The sequence below is a fragment of the Impatiens glandulifera genome, chromosome 2, assembly GCF_907164915.1.
Source record: "Impatiens glandulifera chromosome 2, dImpGla2.1, whole genome shotgun sequence".
In the NCBI taxonomy this organism is placed as follows: Eukaryota; Viridiplantae; Streptophyta; class Magnoliopsida; order Ericales; family Balsaminaceae; genus Impatiens; species Impatiens glandulifera.
Genome location: NC_061863.1, coordinates 7,814,869 through 7,832,074, shown reverse-complemented (window position 1 = coordinate 7,832,074; position 17,206 = coordinate 7,814,869). Strand labels below are relative to the sequence as shown.

The window sequence follows — 17,206 nt, the reverse complement described above, 5'->3', positions numbered from 1 at the left end:
GAATCAATCAATACTTTTAAGGTTACATTTCATATGTATAAGTTTCTTCATATTATCTTATAATTACATTTCGGAAGCATTACATTCATCAAGCAATTTAGTTATGCTACTCTCGGGTGCGCTAATAGAAGGTAGAATCCCGCCCCCACGTCCTCTTTGAACTCGTCGCCTCAATTCCGTTTCAGGAATCTTAGGCTCGGTTTGAACTCTTTCAAGACCCGATCTTCGTCCAGCTCCACCAGCTATTCGTTGTTTCCATATTCTTACGTCCTAATAAGAAATTAAAAATCAACTAATTTATCATCATGTTTGTCAAAAATCATGTCACATAGACAATAATTTGTATGGCATGAAAATATGTATAGATCAAATCAAGAAAAGAGTTACAATCAGAAATTTTATCAAAAAAAATATCAAAATTAAACAAAACTTTCAATTTTAACTTTGACTATAAAATTTGATAACGATTGGGTGTTCCAAATGATCTAAATGATTGATTAATGATTTATTATCACCAAGAACACTTTAAAAAAAGTTTTACTTGCTTACCCCAACCAAGGTAGTCCAAGTAAGAGTCGGATTAAGATACCAAAAGATCACGGGTTTAATTTTATCTGAAGACGTTTTGAGTTTAAGCAGGGTAATGATATACCGTCTTGCTAGTTTTTTTTTTAATTAAAAAAAAAATCACTTTCAAAATTTCAATGAAAAGATGTGAAATTTGAATCTTACATTAAGAATACAAGGCTCGAGCAAAGGGCATTGAATTGGTGCATCATTATTAATAGGTTCAATTGGATGTTCAAGTGGCTTAAACTCAACTGAAACTTCAATCCCATGAACCGCCATTAAAGCAGAAGTGCTAGATGCAGGTGTTACAATTTCAGCTATAGTTCCTAAAGAACTCTGTCTTCCTTCTTCTTCAATTCTCCCCTGTTCAAATCAATCAAATTAAATGAAGATAGAAGCAAGATTTCAAATACCCAGATCGTGAAATCGATTGAGGATTCGATCACTTACGATTACAGTTTGGGATCGACGGTGGCCGGCGCCGGAAAATCTGGAGAAAATACCCACCATATTTGAGTGGTTTTGTGAAACTAGAAACAAAGAGAGATGAAATATATGATTTCCTTTATTTCGAATCTATTTGCTTTCTAATTCTATCTGTAAATGTTTAAAGCAAAGTATTTTTAGCTTGGCTTCATGGGTTTTGATTGATTCCTTGTATTAAAATAATGTACTGTTGAAGGGTTCCTTTGAGAAGAAGTTGATGGAGGAGAAAGGAAGAGGATCTTGGAAAGAAAGGATATTATTAAAAAGGAAAGATGATCACTTAGAGCTTGTTTGATATTGGGTTTTCTCTAATAATTTTTTTTTTGTCTAACTCTTTTTTTTAAACTGTTTTTTCTATCCTTAAATAATTAAGAGAAGAAATATATTAAATAAAAATTTGGTATTTAGATGGATAAAATGAATGATGAGATAGATAAAGTAAAGAAAAATAATTGAATAAAAATCTAAAAAACCTTAATGTCAAATAAGCAAAGAAGCTCAAGTTCAAAAGGGCGGGGGAATAACTTTTTTTTTTTAATCTTCATGAAAGATGATGATTCGTAGTTAGGTATAGAGGAATAATTAATTAAGTTTTTTTTTTTTTTTGAATGAAGGAGTTAATTAAGTTATCTTCTAAATATGTTTAATTAAAATAGTATTAATATTACCGACAAACATTTATAATTTGTTTTGTTCAAATTTTTGTATTATTAATTGTATATTTCTTAATTTAGAAAACTAGTATAATAGTTTGTATTTATAATCTTTGGTAGTTACAACTTTATCTTCAAACTTAAAATGTTTTTTCTCAAGTGAAAATAGAATTTTTAATTTTTTAATTTTTTAGAAAATATCCATATATATTAGAAATGATAAAAAAGTTTAAGCACAACGAAAAAACATGACAAATGAAGAGAAAATAATTAAAAAATAAATAAAAAATGTTACTCAATAGATTATCGAGTTCCTAAATTCTCTTGCCGATAAACATTTAAAATTTGTTTAATTAAAATATATTGATTAAGTTAACTATCTTCTAAATATGTTTAATAAAAATAGTATTAATATTATCGACAAACATTTATAATTTGTTTTGGTCAAAATTTTGTATTATTATTCATATATTTCTTAAATTAGAAAACTAGTATAATAGTTTGTATTTATAATATTTTTAGTGACAACTTCATATTCTATTCAAAATGTTTTTAAGTGAAAATTGAAGAAAATTGAACTTGTGATTTTTAAATTTTATAAAATTTAATCTTTTAGTATAGTGAGTTGTAAATTAAGAAAATATAAAGATATGAAATATTATAAATGCATGGAGTTAACCTAATTACTTAGACTCTAACCCAAAAATTCATTCTTAAACTTAAAATACAGTTGTTAACTCAAATCAAATAGTAATTTATCACTAACACAAAAATTTATTTTTAAACTCAAAACAATATTCTATAAATATTCTTTTTTACACAAATTTTTTAATTTTTTCAATAATTACCTATATATTTATTAATTTTACAAATTAAATCCTAATATTTTTTCAAACACTCTCATTAAAGAAATCTAAATGTCTTTTTCCAAAATCCCCGTAGCTTGTAAAGGATTATTATTATTTTTATTATTTTTCATACTTTTGTGTTGTATTTCATTTTGTTATTTTTTTTAGTATTTTTATCAATATTGTTCATTATTATAAATTCATGGTATGTAAAAAATATTAATAAAAATATACAAGATAAAAAAATTAAACATATAAATAATTTTTATAAAATTCACTTAAATTAAAAGTTAAATGACCAAATAAAATATTTGTGTAAGCACTAAAATTTCACTTAATTTATGAATATTAAAATAATTATTTTGAATAAACAAATTTAAAATTATCAAAATCAATGTAAAACCAATATTTAACAATTAACTAGATTAATTAAAATAGAAGCAATTTTTTTTTGAGATAAATGCTATATTCATTTTATCCCAAAAGGAGCAGAGAAAAAACAATTTCAAACAAGCTCCAAAACTAGAAAATGATTGTGATCTAATGCAGCCAAAAATAAAAGAAACAAGTACAACAGACCACGCGACTATCAGATGTGCGCTCATGCTTCATCTATTAGACCACAAAATACTACGTCTAACGCTGCAACGGAAGTCAAGCGCTTACCTGCAGTACATGATCAATTAACACGCACCTCAACGTCGTTAGTCTAGACATAGATGGAACGCCCAAAGGCCAACGAAGGAAGATGGAACGTTGCTCCTAAACACGCGTTCGTGCTTTGACTTGAAATGACGACGTTTTAAGCTCGTCTTGTCTTCTTCCTCGCGACGAACCTGATGAATATCGGTCGAAACTTTTGATTTTTCAAAAGTAGAACTCGACCGATACTCAACCAAATTCATTGATTTAAAGGCTGAAATGATCACCCTAACATGGTGATCAATCTGCCTACGATTATAGGCACAATGATGACCTAATTGGATGAGAACGACCAAATACAGACAAAAGTCTCTAATGATTTTTTGTCTTGAATTCGATCCACTTGTTCATTCAAATGACTTTGGTTGGCTATACTCAAGCAAAATAAATCAATGATCAGAACCCCAAGCCTCCAATCTAACCCTTATAAAATCTACCATTAAATTGTTCTCAAGTTTTTGAAAATTTTAGAAATTTTGTGTAAGGCTCTAAGATTCGTTTATGGATATCCTAAGTTTAGGATAACTCACTCTAAGCTTCAATTCATCTTCTAATTTTAATTATATAATTTTACATTTCAGTTCGTCTAGTTTTGAATACTACTTGTTTGTTCAAATTCTTGATTTGAAAACGATCCTAATATCACTTTAAAACTTTATGTTGAATTCAATTATAACTAATTGAGTTAAATCAAAAACAAAAAAATGATTTTGAAAATGTTCAAAATGGGATTTTTATTCTTGAAATTTAGCTCAAGTATTGTGATTTGAAAATCTTCTTAACATATTTTAAAAAGTGTTAGGAGTAATATTGAATCAATTCCAATCAGTTTTAAACATATGTGTTTAAAAACTAAGAATTTTAAAAATCTGGAAAATTGTATTTCTTAAATTAGTTAAAAATTGATAGTTAGTGTTCATGTTTTAGTATTGTTTGATCCTAACAGACATATGAAAATAATTGGTAAGCTTTAATTGTTAAATCAAAGATCAAAATTCCAAAGCCCATTTTTTACTCCAGAACTATTCAGATCAAATTGAACCTCAGATCAAATTGAACCTCGATCTTTCCATACCTTTAGATGGATGCTCCTTACAAAATCATCAAACTTGCCATCTATATTATTGGCACCTAAATGAGGATTTTGTCTTGGCTTGATTTTTGACTGAAAAAATCAAGCCATCCATGCACCCGATCGAGAAATCCTGTCATCCGACTGAGGATTCTCGCATTGGCATGGTTTTCGACCGAGAAACCAACCATCGCTTATCGTCCAACCGAGGATTCCAGTCTGGCCTGATTTTTGACCAAGAAAACTAGATAGACATGGTTTTCAACCGAGAATCGAAGAGCACGACCGATGGTCAACCTCCGCATTGACCGTGCGACCAAACCTGTTGACTTTTACTAAAACCAGCATCAACTCGCGTATTTGACCCAATTTGCGATCCAAACACTTGCCTAATGGATTGTTTGTTGGGGGTTTCTAATTTCTAATTGTTTTTTTAACATTTAGAAGCTCCTAAACTATTTTTAAAATTTTCGAAAAAATATAAAAATATTTAAAATTACTTTTAGAATAATTTCATAAAATATATTTTGATAAAGGAATGTTTGAAATTATTTTTAAATTCTAATGCCTTAAACTGATATTTTTCAAATATTTTCTTCAATAATTCTCGACATCAATCGCATGTACTAGCATTTAAATATTATTTTACAATTTTAATTGAAAAAAAACCTATGCATGTCTAGGACTTAGAATATAATTGGTTAAATAAAACATAATAAAACCAAACTTTTAAGTAAATAGCTAAAAATTTATAAATTAGAAACCGTTCTTTAATGAGTACGGAGAATTTAGTGTGAAAGTCATTTCCCGAGTATCATCAAACATCGAACTCGAAAAAATCTCTAATCAAACATAAGTTTATACACATATATAAATATTTTTTTTGATTTTAAATTAAAAATTAATTTGCGACTCTTTATTTAAATAAATAACATTTTAAATTAATTATTTCTAATTAATTTAAAATAATATTTCATTTAATTAAATTATAATTTTATTATTTTAAATTCAGAGGATTATTTAAAAATTTGATCAAATGAACTAATTATTTCTATAATTAATTCAAAATATAAAAATATATTTTTTTATAAATCTTTTATTAAAAAATTTTAACACACAAACTAATGTTAAAATTTTTCGAACTTCGAGCTTTTTCGGGATAAGGGATTTTCGATTACTACAGTTTAAAATGAATGATAAAAAAATTAAATATCCAAATCAAAAACATTAATAAACTTCAAGGATCTTTTTTTAAAATTTAATTAATTTTTGCAATTGTGAACCGTTTGAGCGCATATATGCGTTGTTCAGAAAGAATGATGAAATTCCCGGGCTTTCATTTGGCGTTAAATTAGGGAGGAAATTGGTTTTACACGCAACATGAATTTTGTGATAATGTAAATCAGTGTCGCCCTGAATTTTGAGGCCGGATCCTCTGTTACTAAAAATCCTTTGTTCCTTCTGTTTCCTCCCACATCCTGTTCCCTCTCTATATGAGAGGCAAAAATGACCTTTTACAAAAAAAAATAGAATGATTACATTTTTTTCCCTTTTCTGCGTGAAGGAACCGGGGAACAAACAATATTTGGTAGCAGACAAAACTGGTTGCTAAATTTTGGGTTGCACAACCACAAAGTAGAAAAACGTGGAAAAAAATAGTTGTCCAAATTTTAACATCATACATCTTGAACCACTACACTAGATCTTTTAAGTCATGTCTAAAAAATAGTTGTCCTAATAGTAAAAGTCAAGTGTCTAAATTTTTTTTATTTATTATTAAGAACACCTTAAACTAAAGTGAGAAATTATGGATGTAATAAAAAAAATTGAGTATTAACAATTTATTTGAAATGATAGTTTAAAATTGAGCTAGAATGTAGTTTAGAGAGTTTGATATTTAATTGTTTTAATTAAATAATATATATATATATATATATATATATATATATATATATATTGAAAATGATGCAAGAAAAATATATAAATGAGAGTATTTTAAGCTCAACGATAACAACATTACAAAATTAAAAGAAAAACATTAAAAAAAAACAAAACACAAAAGAGTTCACCAATGATCAAAGAAAAAAACAAATTTAACGGGCACGAAGATCTTCTAGAGGGTCAATGAGTTCCCAACAGCCTCAACTAATTTACCCAATTAAACCTTCCCAATTGTCATAATAATAGAATTATGAATTAAATGCATTGGTCGATAACGACCACTGAACGTTCTACGGATTTTTTCAAGCCAAATGGTCCACTAGAAGATAAGCGGGATATATAGGAGTCCAAAGACTCAAACCAACCGAACTCACTGTCTCTATCCACACTTTCCAATAACTAACGATAGATTCCGGCATAACCCACTGAATACCGTCATGTTCCATAATAACCTCCAAATCACAATCACTCCATCACAGTAAGAGCAAGTGAGGCGTCGACTCCACTTTTTTATGACACATTCTACAACGACTTGTCATATTACACTTTTTTTTTCAAATATATATATATATATATATATTTTAATTGCCTAACTAATATATATATATATATATATATATATATATATATATATATATATATATATAACATTTATTGTGAATCATTCGTAATGTTATTATTACGAACATTTCTAAGATCCGTTCTGAAAAGTTAGTGGAATCTTTTGAGAGTTAATCGTTTTCTTAAATACTTACGACTTACGAGATCAATAATCTATTAAGTAACATTTTTTATATAATATTTTGTTGTTATATATATTTAAACGAATCTTATCATTTTTAATATATAAGGATCATTCAAAAGAAATAATTATTTAAATAGTTGTAATAAAATAATTAATAGGGTTATGATGATAAGTTGTTTGATAATAAAAAATTCTCTGAATATTAGAATGCTCATCAATCATACTTAAGAAATTGCATTAAAAAATAAAAATAGAAGGGTATTTAAAAAATAAATATATTTGATATTTATCATCACAAATTGTTTGGACTGAAAACTCAGTTTGTAATTTAAGTAAAAAAAATGTCATTAATTAGAAGGGGATAATAGTCAGAAAAGTTTGAGACGAAGTTAAAATATTAAAGTTATTTAAATATGAGTAGTTGTTAACTTCGTTATCACAACTAGCATAACTAGCATGTATTTCGTGCATTTGCACGAATAATAATATAAAAAACCGTGAAAAAAATATTACGGTAAAAATTTTATAGGCGGGTCAACCCATAATCCGACTCAAGTATTCATTTACTCTCACATATATCCAAATTAACCACAGCTCTCGACTCGACAATCCGTACACTTTAAAAATTAAGCATCATTATATATATATATATATATATATATAGATTAGTTAGTTAAAAAGTTGAACTTATATTGTTAAAATGTCACGCGTTTATCAAATTTTGGGTTGAATTTAAAATATAAAGTGTTATTAGCCTAGTTGGTTAAAAGGTTGTACGTGTTGAACTTATATTGTTAAAATGTCACGCGTTTATCAAATTTTGGGTTGAATTTAAAGTATAAAGTGTTATTAGTCTTGTTGGTTAAAATGTTGTATTTGTTTTGTTAGGTTGTAAGTTCGAACCATGCCTATACCATTTTTAATTTTATTTTTAACCGTTTTAAGTTTATGCCGGGTAAACCCACAATCCGACCCAAGTATCTATTTACTCTCACATATATCCAAATTAACCACAACTCTCGACCTGACAATCCGGACACTTTAAAAATTAAGTATCATTATATATTATATATATATATATATATATATATATATATATATATATATATATATATATATATATATATATATATATATATATATATATATATATATATATTACAATTATTTTTTAAAATTGTTAAAGTAAAATGTGAGGTGATTTTGTTATATTTGATATAAAATATGTGATTAAATAAAATTATTTTTTTTAAAATAAAAATGGATGAATAAAACAATATTTTTGATAAATTTTCAGTTCAAGCTAAAAAAAATTGATCAACTTTTTTACTAAATATTATTGGTTTTTATTTTTTTCAAAATATTTTTTTTTTTATTGTAGCAAATGAATTGACATAGAATATGAATTGGTACAATTTTTTTAAATCACTTTTTTCAAGTATGATTGTATTTTGTGGGTGTTTTACCAAAAACTCAATTCAATCGTCCTTTGTAACGTGTTACGTGAATTTGTATGTTGCCTTAGATGGTTCTACGTTATACAAAACCATACCAACTTAATCCAATAAAAATGTTGTTTCAATCTTAAAAGGTGGAAAATCAGTTGCAAACTAAAATAGAAGAAATCGATACATACAAAATAAAGTAAAATACAAATTCTAGAAGGAAAAGCAGTCAAAAAGTTTAAAGTCTAAAAATCTTCTCATGTGTTTGAAATGCCAATACATTTAAATACAATTAACAATGTAGAAAAATCTTTGAAAATTAAATGGAAAGCCAACTTTTTAATGTAGTCCGATAAAAAGCTAACCTAGATATTATATATGGGTAGAATTATTTTCATTCACAACTTCAAATCTAAAATAAATAATGAATATATACCGAGTTATAATTAAGCATTTTCATTCATAAATGTGAAAGGAATAAAAGAAAAAGAAATCGACCGTTCAAGTATTTTAAATTACACGGAAAAATGATAAGATAAAAGACATATATGTGATATAAGCAAATCAGTAAATACAAGATTCAATGTCGTAATTGAAACCTGGATAATTCACTCATAACATCATTGAAAATATTTTCAGTAATACATTATAAAAAGTTTTGCGGGATGAAATTAAGGACAAAATCAATATTTGTAACCCAATAGAAACTTCTAATTATATATGTTTTATTGACTGTCAAATGTCTTATTCCCCGACCAAAGCTGTATAATATTAACAAAATTATCTAACCAGCTAATTAACTAAAAAAAAATAACTTTGACTATTCAGAAAAAAAAATGGCTAAGAAGAAAAACATATTCATATTATCATAATCTAATTAAAGTAATATATTCTGACCAAATATCATAAGATATGTTATTGGTCTCTAAGTTGACTTGAAATCATATATAAATAACCATTATCATATTCTATTTAAACTAATAATTAATATACAGAGCACAAATGTTATGCAGTTATTATATGATAGTATGTCACCAATGAGGTATATCAGGAGATGAGGTCAAAATCTGCTTATATATATATTTTTAATATATGAAACTAACAACAATGATTTAGAAGTCTGCTTCTTTGAGAGATGAGTTCACACACACATGACATGGAAAAGTGTAATTTTGTAAATATTTAAAAAAAAATAAAAAATTATCAAGTAAGTAATCTGCAAATACACTTAACCATTTAACTAGACGCAGAATTTGTCGTCTGACGGGCTCGAATTCAAGAAATTAAGCTTAGTATCTATCTCTTATTGTTTATAATGTTTAACTATAAATGGTTAGTTATTCTTGTTGATTTAAAATTTATATTAGGTAATATATTATAATTAATATTTAACTAATTAATTTGTTTTTAAGAATTTATAAAATTGTTAACATTACATTTTTCATATTTGTTTTTTTTGATGAATATTTTGATTTTTTAATAGTTGTTTTTTAAGTAATTAATCTCATTGCTTTTCGGATATGTTTAGTGACATTTGAGAACTTTTTTTTTTTGACGTTTATCTTAAATAACTCTTATTTGTATAATATTGTATGAGAGATATATAATATTAATGGACTCATTAAACATTCCAAAAATAATTTGGATTTAGAAGTGAGTATAAATGTGGAATGATAACTCATGAATTAATATATGGTTAAGCAAAATTATAAATATATAAATCAGTTATTTTAAATAGTTTAATTGTTAAAATATTTATAATCCACTATATATTATGGTCACAAAACAAGATTATTGTAAAAAAAAATTGAATTAATTGTGGTTATATATTTGAAAGGGACTTTAGATTAGTTGGTTGTTAGAAGTGAAGATAAGATGTGAAATATTTTATGTTTAACAATTTTTGTTTATCACTAATTTATGTTATTATTTTAATATTTTATGTTTAACAATATATATTAAGAAAGTAGGTTATGGTAGATGATAATTGTTAATTTATATAGTTTATGCTTGACATGATATTTAATTAGTTTGACATTATTTTAGTTTGAATAATATATTAATTCTTATTATTTGCTTGAAATTTTATATAATTATATTTTATTAATTTGTAAATTAATTTTATATTATTAAATATATGATAACTAAATTTGTAAAATGAAATATGATTTTAGTTTAATATTACAGATAGTTATATAGTTTTTTAAATAATATGTCAACTAATGACATCTGTACAAATCAGATGTATCACATAGCTAGATAAATGTTTTATTTTATTATAATTACACCAAACTTTTTAATTTATTTTATACATTTTTATTAAATTTAAATATTCTAATTCTTGATTATTTATTGTTAAGATATATCTCTTTCGATATAAAATATATATATATATATATATATATATATATATATATATATATATATATATATATATATATATATATATATATATTATATATATATATATTATGCCTAGATTTTGGATAATTCAATTCAACCTTGTAGTTACCTTAGAATTTAGACAAATTAAATATCTCATTAATATAATCTTTCTAGTCACCCCGGCCTTTCATATGAATAGAGTAATTATACAATTTTAGGGTGTTTCTAAAAAAAAAAAGATATACCCACTCTTCAACATTTAAAGAATTTAGAAACACCATTTTGTTAGATTTGAATATGTGTGAAATAAAATAGAATGGATGGATATACATGAATTTAGTATATAGAATTATATATAATTCATTTTTGTATGTTAGGCTTAAAACACAATTTTAACAATGTTGGGATGGCTACCCATAAAAAAAATAGTCGCAGGTTAACCCCACCAGGATGACTCGATAGGAAGAATCAATTTAAAATACCAAAATGTTATGAGTTCGATTCCTATTGGAAGTCCTTTGAGTGAAAGCGGATGATCATGGTTGTAAAGTGTCATGCTAGTTCTCCTTAATTCAAAAAAAATGTGCAAAAATATTACCCCGTAAGAGTGACCTGGTAGAAATAGTCAACTTAAAAGACTAAAAGATCACGAGTTCGATTTCCACCAGAAGCGCTTTGAATGAAAGCGGATGGTCTTGGTTGTGAGGTGTCATGGTAGTTCTCTATAATTCAAAAAAAATTGTGTAAAGATATTACCCCACCAGAGTGACCCGATAGAAAAAGAGTTGACTTAAGAGACCAAAATGTCACGAGTTCGATTTCCACCGAAAATACTTGAAACGGATGGTCATGACTGTGAGGGTGTCATGCTAGTTTTCCCTAATTCAAAAAAAAATGTGGAAAAATATTACCCCACTAGAGTGACATGGTAGAAAGAGTCGACTTAAGAGACTAAAATGTCACGAATTCGATTCTCACCAGTAGCGCTTTAAATGGAAGCGGATGATCATGATAGTGGGTGTGTCATGTTAATTCTCTCTAATTAAAAAAATGTGCAAATATATAATTTTGTTATATATGAATATCAACAATTTTCTATATTTAATCATTTATAAAACGCCATATAATTGTTTGTTCAAACCAGAATCATTTCATCAATAATATTTTCTCCTTTATGAGACAAGATATTTACTATCTCAAATTTGGATGGATCAAGATCATTCAATGAAAAGAAATTGAATGAAAATGATGATTTAGTGTTAAAAGTTGCTATATATGATTGAAGAAAATTAGAGAGTCAAATCTTATCCATGGATTAGCTTCCATCCAAAATACCTTAATTGTATTCTAATTTATGACACTCTTAATGTAAAAAAAAAAAAAGACCATTAATGTTAGTTTGGTCACTGGTGTATGATCTAAAGAGTGAAAAGTCAACTTTATTTGTATATTTATTTTTATAATTTAGGAAGTTTGTAAGAAACTTACATAATTGAATAATGACTATTTTTTTTTTATAATTTTGGATAAATTGAGGAAATTATTTTTATTAAGAGAAATAAATTAATATTTTAAATAAAATTTGATTATCCTTGGGCTGCAAATGAACTGAGTTGAGTTCGAGTTATACTCAATTAAACATTTATTATCTCGACTCGAACTCGAGCTCGAATGAGATCATAAATTTGACCTCGAGCTCAAAAGTTTGAAAACAAATTAAAATTTCTAGTTTGAATTCAAATCAAAATTTATTTTCAAAATGAAAATATCAAATTTTCATATCTTTTCAACATTCAAAACATGATATTTTAAAATGAAAATATGAAACATCGTAACTATTCAAAATTTCAAAATGTGATATATAAAAGATTTTTTTTCCTTTTTTGCTGTCCATTTCCTTAAAACAAAAAGAAATTAGTGTTATCTAAAAAAACAAAATAGTAATCCAAGATAATACTACACTTGTGAATAAATGAGAGATAATATGAAGAAATAAAGCAAGTTATTGTGAATGATTGGAAGAAATAGTATAAGTGAGAGATAATATGAAAAAATAAAGAAAATCTTATGTATAAGTGAGAAACTGAGTAAGTGAAAAATAATATGAAAAAATAAAGAAACTCTTGTGAATTAGTTAGAGAAATTGTGAAGATGAAGAGATGATATGATAATGCTTTAGGGAGTTAGGGTTTTGTTTTTTAATTTTTGGACAATAAAATATATTAACGTGAAGTGTAGGTATGATATATGGATTTTAAAGAGAGAGTAAAAAAATATTTATTTTAAGTTTTTAATACTAAAATAAATATATATATATCATATTATATTATGAGGTTCCAAAAAGCTCGACAAACCATCGAACAAGTATTATATGAGTTCGAGCTCGACTCAAATATTAAATGAGTCGGCTCGAGCTCGACTCGATCAAAGTCAAGATAAGTCGAACTTTGACCGAGCGGTTCGCGAGTGACTTGAATCATTTACCGTTTAATTATATTTATTAATTGATACTTATTATTTTTACATAAATTAACTTTAGACACCCTAACTTTCAAATGTGATTGCATGTAGATATTTTTTCTATATAACACATGACACCATTTGTTTTGAAAATATAAAACTCTTGTAGTAAAAAAAAAATTATGATATAAGTTACATCTCAGAAAAAATATTTACATGATCTGGCACAAAATATTAAAAGATCACCCAACGAAAAAAGAAAAGAAAATGCACATTACCTATTACCTAGTATAAATTCACAATTCTTATTAAGAACGCTAAGAAGAATATCGATGGTTAAGAGATTATATTAACTTACTTGAAGAATAAATTCGAATTAGAAAAAATATCATGTTAGTAACGAAACTTTTCAAAGGAGGAATTGAGTGACATCCCTACCAAAGAGTTCTTACCGCTTCGTGGGAGGCTGGGATGAGATAAGTCCTACCAGTGGTTTTTATCGACCCATAGACTCATCCATTCATATGAATGAAGAAAAGAATGCCGGCTCTCTCTTTGTAGTATAAAGAAAGCATGGAGGGACACCCTACAATATTTTACCTCATCCCGAGATAAGCCTAGATTAAAATAAATTATGGTTGCTCAGACTAAATTGGGATGTTGTCAAAAGAAGACTTTTGGATCTGTTGTTTTTTTATTATCAATACATTAAATAATTCAAAGTTTATTCTTAAACAAACCAATATTCAACTTACCCTACATGTTTGAGTAATCTTCAAGATATATATTTGACTTTTGGACAACTTCTTTATTTTAAATCAAGCATTATTTTATTATAATCATTGAAAATTGAGTTCATGGTTGTAAAGAAGTAGTCTACAAATCCTTCTCTATTTCCTAGCTTCTTCCTTTTGGAACTTCATAATTCTCAATTAATACACATTGTTTTTGAGCTTAATTCTTACACATCAAGAACAACAATGTTTCATAAGCATTTGATCAAATGCAGACTACATAGATCTGTGGTGCGTGTTTTAACCATGGCAAGAAGATCAGCAATTTCAACATTCACATTAAGGTCCCTCCAACAAATTACAACAGATATTCAAGAAATCGCAGAAAAAACCGGAAAATCCCTCCAAGAACTAACAGAAAACAAGCCAATCGACGAAGATCGAATGGAAAGAGTCCTCGAACAAGTCGCGGGTGAAAAACCCGTAAGGTTCACCTCACAACAACTCATTGCCATGACCAGAAACTACTCCCAACAATTAGGTTCGGGCGGGTTTGGTCTAGTTTACGGAGGTTATCTATCTAATGGAGTAAAAATCGCGGTTAAGGTGTTAAAGAATTCTCACGGACATCAAGCCGAAGAACAATTCATGGCGGAGGTAACCACCATTGGGAGAACGCATCATATTAACCTAGTCAAGTTGTATGGTTTTTGTTACGAGAATTCGGTTCGAGCTTTGGTTTATGAGTACATGGAGAACGGGTCGTTAGACACACACTTGTTCAAACCGAGGGTGGTGATCGAATGGGAGAAACTATGCGAAATAGCTATAGGAACCGCGAAAGGGTTAGCGTATTTACACGAGGATTGTCAACAAAGGATCATTCATTATGATATAAAGCCCGCGAACATCCTTTTAGATGCGAACTTCAATCCTAAGGTTGCGGATTTTGGACTCGCGAAGTTATGCAATCGAGAGGACACGCATGTAACCATGAGTGGCTATAGAGGGACTCCGGGTTATTCAGCCCCGGAAGTTTTACTTCATAGTATTTCAGTTACGCAAAAGTGCGATGTTTATAGTTTTGGGATGCTACTATTTGAGATTATAGGAAGGAGGAAGAACACGAAGGTAGGATCGTCCATGGAAAATGATACCCTAGATTGGTTTCCTCTACGAGTTTGGGAGGGATATGAAAAGGGAGAATTGATTGTTGCATTGACGATGTGTCGTGAGATTGAAGAAAGGCATGTGGAGAGTGTCGAGAGGATGGCGATGGTTGCTTTATGGTGTGTGCAAGAATCCCCGAAGCTTCGACCTCCAATGAGTAGTGTGATTCGAATGTTAGAGGGGGTAGTGGAGATCACGTCTCCACCTAACCCGTTTGGTTATCTCTTCTCGTTGAGAATGAATTTGGAAAATGATAGTTATTGCGAGTCGAGTAGCCAAGGAACTCATTCTAGTTGGTATAAGGAGACTATGTCGGTTGAGACGACTCGCTCAAGTTCACCTTACTCGAGTGACTTAGATGGAAAGAGTCTTGTATAAGGGACTAATGTTTGATTCATATAGAAAGAATTTAAATTTAAGTGGGGTGATGAATGTAAATTGTTGTGATATATTGTTCGATAATTAGTTGAGGTGAATGCAAATTGATAAATGAGAGAAGTTGATTATAAAGAAAAGAAAAACCATGTTGCATAATGGAGAAGAATTGGGGTAGCATGTGTATATATCACTTTATTTTTGTGTATTTGTATTTAGGGAATAATCTTGTACAAATATTTTGGTTATACATTGATTTGAAAATCAACTTAAATTCCTAGATTGTAATTTATTTATTTTTTAAAATTTAGTTTATTTGTTTCAGAAAGTTAATATTACTTTCCACATTTATGATTCAACTTAAATGATATTATAAACTTGTAAATTTTAATACAATACTTTTCATTTAAACTAATTTAATTAAAAAATTATAATCATTTTTTTTTCAAATTTTATTCTTTTTTTTTTTTAGAATATAAGATAATATATAAGATATTATCACAATATTTATGATAATATCATTAGAATATAAAATAATATATCTGGAGGTATAAATTGTGATACTATCATTATTATTTTATATTATTAGATTAGTTTCCATATAAGTTCAATGTAATGCCTATATAATAGACATAACCTATGTAACCGAAAAAGATAATGAAACCGCATAAAAAAAAAAGTGATGAAAGACCAAAACAATCTCAAAGTCAATGGTTAAACATTAAGAAAGAATGAAAAAGGCAATTCAAACGGAGAATTGAATATTTTGAAAAGAAACTATAGATTATGATTACAAATGAACCAAACCGTTATATCAAAATACAATTTGAGCTTTATTTTAACGTTCGAGTTGACTCATATAATACTGGTTCAATAACTTGTTGAGTTTTATCGAACCAAACAATATATAATATATTATCTATATATATAATAATACTTAATTTTCAAAGTGTCCAGATTGCTTGTCGGGTTGAGAACTGTAGTTAATTTGGATATATATGTGGGAGTAAATGGATATTTGAGTCGGATTGTGAGTTAACCCGTCCATAAACTTAAAACGATTAAAAATAAAATTAAAAATACTATATGTATGTTTCGAACTTGCAACCGAACAAAAAGAAGTATAACCCTTTAACCAACTAGGCTAATAAAACTTTATATTTTAAATTCAACACCAAATTTGATGAACGCGAGACTTTTTAATTAACAATATAAGTTTAACTTTTTAACTAACTAATTTATATATATTTAATGATGCTTAATTTTCAAAGTGTCCAGATTGCCGGGTCGAGAGTTGTGTCAGATTGTGGGTTGACCCGCCCATAAATTTAAAACGGTTAAAAATAAAATAAATAATGTTTTAGGTATGTTTCGTACTTGCAACATAAAAAAAAAAGTATAGTCCTTTAACCAACTAGGCTAATAAAACTATATATTTTAAATTCTAACACCAAATTTGATGAACACAAGACGTTTTAATAATATAAGTTTAATTTTTTTTACTAATTAATATAATTTAACATCTACAAAGCATGCATAGTGAAACATTTACCTGAAGAAGTTTCTAGATTTCCCTCCAATCCTTCGTGAATTGGAGAATTTACAGACATTGTAATTCTA

At 27.3% G+C, this 17,206-nt stretch overlaps 2 protein-coding genes across 2 annotated transcripts; one reads left to right on the top strand and one right to left on the bottom strand.

The window, feature by feature from the left end:
- On the bottom strand, positions 1–1,225 carry LOC124928138. The gene is made up of 3 exons (XM_047468666.1): positions 1,021–1,225; positions 733–933; positions 1–270 (listed from the first exon to the last, which is right to left on the bottom strand). Exons 1-3 carry the CDS (start codon positions 1,078–1,080, stop codon positions 64–66), a joined length of 468 nt encoding a protein of 155 aa, XP_047324622.1. The 5' UTR covers positions 1,081–1,225; the 3' UTR covers positions 1–63.
- A 13,132-nt stretch (positions 1,226–14,357) lies between these two features.
- LOC124924269 (rust resistance kinase Lr10-like) lies at positions 14,358–15,589 on the top strand. Its single transcript, XM_047464329.1, has one exon. The coding sequence runs from the start codon at positions 14,486–14,488 to the stop codon at positions 15,587–15,589; it is 1,104 nt and encodes a 367-aa protein (XP_047320285.1). The 5' UTR covers positions 14,358–14,485.
- The last annotated feature ends 1,617 nt before the right edge of the window (positions 15,590–17,206 follow it).